Raw genomic sequence first — 8,234 nt, forward strand, 5'->3', positions numbered from 1 at the left:
ACTGCTACATGTTACAACACTTAAATAAAAATAGTTAATGTAATATTTACATACCTCTTTAAGTGGAACTACCAACAGTAGTTGACGACGATGACTACACTTGGACGGTTCTTAACATTTATTCCAGTTTCTCAAAGATGCTGTTACGAATATGTTTTTTTTCATGCCGGGCATATATTTTGCTTTCAGCCCGAAATGAATGCTTTTGCCTGTTATGTATCACACAAACACACGCGCACATTGAGCCACAATAAATGCTTCTAACATAGTGCCTAAAACTACCCTTAACTGGAAACGGCACGGTGCTTCTTCCCAACAACAACCTTACGGAATTCCTTCTTTGGTCAACATTCCAGCCCAAACCGGAACCGGATCGAAATTTCGTATCACACAATTGTGTTCTGTGTGTACTGCTTGTAAGACGATTCTGCGTACACGTGTACACGGTGTACACACACGAACAAGATACGTATGTATGTCCGAAGACACTGTCACAGATAACAACACCAGTCCAGAGTACCACACCAGTAGGAAATGCATCAAATCAGTCTGCCCGTGTTGTTGTGGTAGCTGGATCACCCCTTTATGTGTCCCATCCGCAAGGCAGCGGTCTTTAGATAAGCAAAAAATAAATCGACCGTGTTGCATGTGCCTACTACGTTTTTCTCGTCTCCGCTACCTCCGTTGCCTTGACAGTGGCTGATTTTTACGCTGACAAAGAAGGGTTCAATTGGTTTTGATTCCACACTGGCGAAAGGTGGCGCCCCGAAGACCCAGACGAAATTGGCATGCCAAATCTAGTCGTGAAGCGTGTGATAATTATCATATTTCTTTTATGTCTTGCTTTTTCTGTCGATGGGAACTGTCAACGAAACGAAAAATGAAACTGTGGCAGCACTATCTGTGTGTGTCGTGAGGGGACGATTTGCCAAAAGAGAAAGAAATCCCAACCCACCCTTCCTGGCCTTCCAGACCGATCGATCAATCAAAGCATTTGACGCGGAACAATCACGGATTCGTCCGGTCTGAATCTTTGGGTCACGTTGTTCTACAAAGTGGCCTCGACATTTTACGGTACAAATCTCTTGGTATTGTTGTCTTGCTCTCCTGGCACGATGCTAACCCCTAGACCGGGCGCTGGAATGTACGTGCAAAAGTTCTCCGCCTGAATCGGCACCGAGGTAGGCCGCCGCAGCAGCGAAGATTGGTGACGGGATTTTCTCGATACGCATTCGTCAGCGCCCGCGCTATACGTGACACGGTGCTGGAGACACTATCAAAGGGCGTAATAATAACAATAATGTCCGCCTAGATGTCAGCGGTTCCGTGTGTATGAACCAGCCCCCGAATACACATTTTGTTTGGAAGTTGATGATTCACTTGCTATTCTTCTTTCTTTCACTAATTTTCGTCAGGCACCATGTTGCAGACGGTAGGCTCGATTTTTTGGTGACTGTTTTCCTGGGACACAGAAATACACAGCCAACACAGCACACTAATACACACCGCAACACATTAAACACTCAATTATTGCTATAATCAGCGCTGCAACGCGAACCTTTTGCTTCTCTTTGTCGCGGAGAGTTGTTAGCCGATGCACCACATCACGAACAATCGTAGCAAGCGACTGCTTTTCGCCCGGAAAACCGGAAAACAAAACGCTCTACACCGTGCGGAAAACGTACTAGGCTCGAAGGAAAAACGATGGAAACCGATAGTTTTCTTTCCAACGCTGACTCAGCACACCACTACTGTGATTGATCACTTCCGATGCAAGATAACGAAACGCACTTCCAACTCGATGCCGTTCACGGAATGTGTGAACCAGCAACCGAGATGCGTACAGATGAGGTGGATCGACAGCCATCTCTTGCGTCCTTGTCATATTTTATGTTTGACAGTTATCGACCGTATTGGTCCCCAATTACATTATTTTAGAATTGATTTATCCACCATGAAAACGATAATAATTTACAATCAAGCAAGTTTGCAATTTATAAAGAGTCATAAGCAAATATTCTTCACTTGAAAGCAAAGAAAAGAGTGAAATTATTGATGAAACTTGTACCAAGTGACACTGTGTCGCAGTTGTCAAGTCAGATAATCTTTCTCTTTTTCTCTTTTCATAAATAGTTCTACGTGACCTCACCTTATTTCTATCCAAAGCGGAGGGATTTTCACCAAGGTTGCTAGCAATGGCAAAATGGTGGTCTCCGGAAAACATTCCGGACCCAAGTAGCATTTCGGTCGGTAAATAAATAAGTCCAATGTGGAGACTTTTCGAAACAGTTTGATAACCTCCACAGGAGAAAACATTTTTGCGCTGAATTAGTTAGGTTTTAAAAGTACACCCTATCGACAAACTGCTCGCCTGAGAGTGAATTTCGAGTAAAATTCACGGCTTCACAAGCGGCTTCACAAAAGCTTCACAGCAGATCTTGTAAAGCCGTTTTTTGAGAGTGTGTGCGTGAGATTCATTATTTCATGAGCGCGTTTTCGTAAGGTTCATTTGTTCGCTGTAATGTTCATTTTCAATCGTTCTTTCCAGACCGTTGATTTCCAACGGAGTAATGAAAACATTTTTTGTTTTTAACAAATGTTATATTATTTTTTAATTTTTTCTGGTTTTATGGCAAGCGTAAAAAGATAACAATTAACATGTACTGTTTTAGAATCATAACAATATCAATATCTTACGCTTCATACCTTTTTTCTATTCTTATTATCTACATAGTTTATACCATACCATTCCATCCTGGCAGCGTCCAAATTTCAACGCTCGTACTCTGCGCCAGCTTAGCCAGGGTTTTCTAATCCTGATCCACATGATTCCGCCCACGATATGTTACCGTTTTTCATAATCACGCAGCCAGTTTCGATAGGTGCAGCGTAAACAATACATAAACTTGGACATTTTCTCCCTTCCAAGATCAATTTTTCGAAGATATTGATATCCTGTATCAATCAAACAGGTCCAGGCTAAAATTTTCAATGGAATTTTCAGCGTGTTTGGAAACAAACTAACATCGTGTCTTTGAGTTTGGCATCGTATGCGATCTCGATTAAATTTTGACCGCATTAACACGCGATTTTTTGCATATTTCATTCCATTTTGTATCTGCAAATGGAATATATGACCGATAAGAAAGAAAAAAAGTACACATGTTAGTTAAGTATTAACAAGCGTTGTTTTTAGATATGCTTACCAACAAATACAAAGTTCAAATCAGCAGGAAACTCGTATCGAACGGTGATTCCTGTACATGATACAAGAAAAAACAAGATTATTAATTAATTTCTCTACAATCTGCTAAAAGTATAACATATTACTTACTTGAGTTAGTTTATGATTCTACCGACCTTCAACTTTGGCGGAGTATGTTATCCTGGACGGAGCATCAACGACAAGCTTTATCGGTCACGGTTTGTAGAGGTGCTAGGTGGCGATAGAACATTGTCTCAGAGAAGGCGATAGAACATTGTGAGCAGAGCGAAGAAAAATCCAATCCAGCGCCTATGTAGAGTGCTAACAAAAGCGGTTTCCACTATCCTGTTTGTTGAGCAATGAAAATAAGGAAGATTAGGACACTGACACTTCTTCGAGAATCGTTATCTGCGATACAAACCGATTTAGAACCGATCACCAGCAAAAACAACCAATGCCTAAGGTTGGCTTGTCTTTCACTTCCATTGGCAGGTGCATCATAGAACTGGATAATCACGAGCATGTCCAATAATTTGTTTCTCTCAAATGACGCGGAAAAGATGTTTCTAACGATTCGTACGCTCTATCCGAGAGCAACCATCAAGAAGTATGAATGTCAACTGAAATAAGAAGAAGAAGTTTCACGTTCAACCGATTCCGTTAGACGCCATGGCATTGATTGTACAGGGTAGCCTACCTTTGAAGCAGTAGGCCAAAGGGAAGCGTGGGCGCAGTTGTAAGAAAACACACGTTTTTCTCTGTTGACGAAGTATTTCACACTACGGCACTTGAATCTAGCTTCGAGTTCCTTCTTGCTTCCTGAATTTTTGTGCACAAAAACCTCTAGATATGAGGACCGTTAACTGTGGCCATATGTCCCCACGCGTCGCTTTTCAAATGTCTTGAAACAGTTTGTCCTGCCTCTGCATCGTCGTATTCAGCTGAAGTCTGCGCCATCAGGTCATCACGCTGGCGGTACAACTTACCAGTGCCGTCATAGAAATATCCTTTTAAAACTAGAACTGGAACAACTTGGCAAACACTATTCCACAAACGAATACACAGTCCACGAACTGACGCAATCCACAATTCACGAACTATTCCCGCATGAAACTAGACAGTGACCGAGCGAAAACAGAAAAACAGATTTTTAGCCTACTACGACCTTTTTGAACATTCATTCGACACACGCCGAACTCTATCGCGATACAGCGAGCCACGCACACACTCTCATTTTGGGGTGATTCGAGCAAAATTTTCACCCCCTTTTCAAAAAATTCATCCATCGATGAACGCTTTGTCGATAGGGCAATATTAAAATTTTGATCGGTTAGTGCTTGAAAAAGGATTTCGCATCAGTAGAAATGGTTTGTAGTCACAAAAAAGCGTTCGCGGAACTACAAAGAATATGAGCAGATCGAATTTTTTCTACAAAATGGAAGCAGATCGAAATCAAAATGTTGCAGATCTAACACTGGACTAGCAATACGCATATTGTATTCCTAACAAAAAACCTTTATTATTGAAAACGTTTTTGTTTTCCATCCTGGCAGCTTTTTTACATGATGGTTTGTTCAAAAACCATTTTTTGTGAACCATATCATCAAAATGGGTACTGCAAAAGTGGAACAAACATTTTGCGATTCGAATAACTCTGTTTGAAAAGTCTCCAAACATATGGTTGTGTAAATGTTCTTTGGACACAGATAATTTGAAGACTCGACGCATGTACGTACCTTGGTCGTTGTTGCTTGGTCAAACGTCACGAAAGCCGGCGACAAGAACCGTTGTTTACAAAAGTAAATACAAACGGCTTGAACAATTATTCTTGTTTCGTTTTCATTAAAATGAAGTTCCGTGCAGTTATTAGCGATGGTATTAACATCAAGGAATTTCTCAACGTAATCAGTACATTTTCTCGAATGGAGAAAAATCTAATCATAAATGTACAACCGAACAAGCTGATTTTACAGATCGAATCTGAATCGTACGATGGACAGTACTTGTGGTGCGAAATCGATTCCTCACTGCGAGATGGTTTCTTCTCCGAGTACATTATGGATGGTATCGACAGCGAGCACAACCAAATCTATATGACCTGCCTGGCGACCAGTTTCCTGCGTGCACTTTCTTACGTACGAAATAATGCGGTTGATTACATCAAGCTAAAGCTCATCAAAACACACATGCCCTGTCTTGCCGTGGAAATGTCCGCTACGATCACCAACGATCAGGACATCCTGACTCCAAAAATACAACATGCCATGCCCATCACGGTAGTACCGCGCAATGAGTGGAATCAGTACAAAATTCCGCTCGAGGTTGAGTACGACCTGTCCATCGCTATGCCGTCTGCAAAATCATTACGCATGCTGCTGGATAAGAAGAAAAACCTTGCTCCAACAGTAACACTGTACGCCACAGTCAACAACGAGCTATCGCTCGTGGTCGAAACTGAAGTTGTAACTGTAGCTAGTCACTATCGGAATCTCAAGTGTGTTCCCGCGCGAAAAGCCACCGAACACGAGGCACCGGAACAATTAACGAATCTCTCCGAAGCGAGCTGTCGAGTGGATACGAAGAAACTTGCAGCACTATTTGAAACGATCAATTTTTGCGATATGGTAATGACGGCGAACCTACGACACGAACATGCGTTAAACATTCGCTTCGATATGCGACAGAACGCGTTTGTGAACTATATTTTGCCGGCTACTAATTTTGAATAAATTTCCCTCAATGTTTAAATGTTTAATTGAGCTATCTTATGCACTATTTCAATATCAATAACTTGAATAACGTATATTCCTCATCTCATAGCTTTAGAAACGATTACCTATCACGGTTGATGCTGGTCCACACGTAGTTTCGATTGTCGGACTGCATTGTATTCGAAGGTCCATAACATTCCGGGCGTGGATACGGATTGTTGCGATCCAGATAGTAGTTGGTGGGAGCGTGCATTACAAACTTCATGTACGCGAGCCGCCTTGGCACATCCTCATCTGGCCCGGCCAGATACGTAGCTGGATCGAACGCTTCGTTTGGTGGTGGACTGACCGTGGTGGGAAGCAGCCAAGTCAAAACCGCACTCTTCTCATTGAATGCGTCTATAATCAAGCCACGAATTTGTGCGTAGTAGGTATTGTCCTTTGCATCGACCATCGAAACAATGTCACCAATTTGGTACCAGGTGCTATCATCCAGCAGCTTCGAAACGGTTTTAGTCGATGCTGTCTCTTGCGGAGATTTTACTGGCATCTTTTTCATGAGCGTTCGTCGTGATTTGGCTTTCGTGCCTTGGTACGTACGTCCATTCTTTTTGGATTCTCTTCGCACCGGTTCCCGAACCGGACAAACACGACGTCGCAATCGTCGTGGTGAAAACATACTAAGGGCCGTGATGCTGTCTTGCATTTCGTCCAGCTCCTCTGCATTGTTTACATCCGCACTAAATTCTACGTCGGGATGTTCATCGGTGGATAGTTTCTTACCATCCGTTTTCTTCGGAGTTATCATGCATGGTAGTGCATCATGCAACTTATGTTCTGCTGACGACTCTAGATCGTGTTCAACTAGCTCATCACGTTCGTGTTCTACGTTTTCTGCCACCGTCCGTTCGGGAGATCTTTCGCCGTCCAATGATTCCGGCGTAGGATTTAACTGAGCATCATGACAATCGGAACAAACAGAATCTTCGTCCAGAATGTGCCATTCTGAGGATTCTTGCGTACCGCATACCATACATCGTTGCACCATCGGTGGCATTTCTAGCGCTATGCTTCCTATTAAAATGCACAAATTAAAAATCATTATTACTATACACAGCTTCCAAATCATTACACACAATACAAACTCAAACTTACCTATTTTATAACTTTTTCTGTTAAATTTAAGCAAAATTAACCAACCACTTTGTACTACATCCAAATCGCATCCTTTGTTTATATTCTTCAAATTCTGTTGATGTAGCACACACACACACTAATAAACACTTTGACAGCTCAGACTACTCGACCAATCTGCTCGAGCAATTTTAAATCGAAGGTTAACAACAAAATATACTGCTGAAAAATTATTCCGTAGCAATAATTATAATTAAATCTATAACATGGCGTGAATAGTCAAAATAGAAGATTAAATATTCTCAACGATTAAATAGTACACCTAAACAATACTAAACAGCTTCATTTTCTGATTTCTTTATTTTTAACTATGAAAAGCGACTAATATGGATGTTATCCCATGGAGTGTGTGTTTGTGTATTGAGTTTCTGTCGTAGGTATTGTTGTTGAGTGTAATCTGTGTTCTCTGCGGGGGCCGTATTGTTTGATTGTTATGTTCCTTTTGCTCGTCCCGTTCATCCATATTTCCGTGCCAACTTTAGCGCACATCAAACGCAGCGCTTAAAACTACTGCCTCTTTCATAATTTGACCCTTTGCGATCGTTTTCGATTGTTTTAAGTTTTGTTTTTATGAGAAAATGCGTGATAAATATGTAATGTGCTATGCTATTTTGTTTCCACCTGCATTTTATACGGTTCATATGCGAGTTTTCCGTGCCTTTCCCTAGTGTTTTTTGTTTTGTTTTGTTTGTTTTGCTTTTATTTCGTTTCCTGTGCCGTGACTAAAGCAGATAACACGACCCAGAGATAGAGTGAAAGTGGGATAGGAGGGAAAGGAAAGCCTATTTCAACTATTCTTTGCCATTCGCAGTGCAGTTTAGAGAGATGTTTCAGAGCTTGTTCGCTGTTTAAACGCTGCCTGTTTTCATTTCCTGTTCCTTCGATTCCTTTTACCCCACGTAATCCACATTAAAGTTCTCCCGTAGGTTTGTTTTCTTGTTAAAATAGTTGCTGAAATTGTGTAGAAAGGTTGTATCAATATTGTTTACCATATTGTTCTACTGTACCAAAATTCTAAACCGAGCCGAATGTACAAATTCATTATTGGTAGTTGAGACAAAACAACCAAACAACGAACCACGTGCGCTTTCTTCCACTCGCACACACATTTATTAGTGTGTGCC

The 8,234-nt window shown here is 41.4% G+C and overlaps 3 protein-coding genes across 10 annotated transcripts in view; 1 reads left to right on the forward strand and 2 right to left on the reverse strand.

Annotated features, from left to right (window-relative positions):
• Positions 1–1,867, reverse strand: part of LOC125768773 (beta-arrestin-1) — a 49,998-nt gene extending 48,131 nt beyond the window's left edge. For 4 of the 8 annotated variants that reach the window (XM_049436864.1, XM_049436858.1, XM_049436865.1 and 1 more), the window contains exon 1: positions 1,686–1,866. The gene's annotated coding sequence lies outside the window, so the exon portion shown is untranslated. Of the gene's footprint in view, positions 1–54; positions 210–1,506 lie in introns of all 8 variants that reach the window. The other 4 variants (XM_049436862.1, XM_049436863.1, XM_049436859.1 and 1 more) reach the window with 4 other exon arrangements.
• Positions 1,868–4,986: 3,119 nt separating this feature from the next.
• LOC125768781 (checkpoint protein HUS1) lies at positions 4,987–5,970 on the forward strand. The gene has a single exon (XM_049436881.1). The coding sequence runs from the start codon at positions 5,053–5,055 to the stop codon at positions 5,932–5,934; it is 882 nt and encodes a 293-aa protein (XP_049292838.1). The 5' UTR covers positions 4,987–5,052; the 3' UTR covers positions 5,935–5,970.
• Positions 5,875–8,217, reverse strand: LOC125768780 (GATA zinc finger domain-containing protein 1-like). The gene is made up of 2 exons (XM_049436880.1): positions 7,072–8,217; positions 5,875–6,990 (listed from the first exon to the last, which is right to left on the reverse strand). The coding sequence occupies exon 2, from the start codon at positions 6,971–6,973 to the stop codon at positions 6,038–6,040; it is 936 nt and encodes a 311-aa protein (XP_049292837.1). The 5' UTR covers positions 6,974–6,990; positions 7,072–8,217; the 3' UTR covers positions 5,875–6,037.
• Between the last annotated feature and the right edge of the window lie 17 nt (positions 8,218–8,234).

The sequence above is a fragment of the Anopheles funestus genome, chromosome 3RL (assembly GCF_943734845.2).
Source record: "Anopheles funestus chromosome 3RL, idAnoFuneDA-416_04, whole genome shotgun sequence".
NCBI lineage: Eukaryota > Metazoa > Arthropoda > Insecta > Diptera > Culicidae > Anopheles > Anopheles funestus.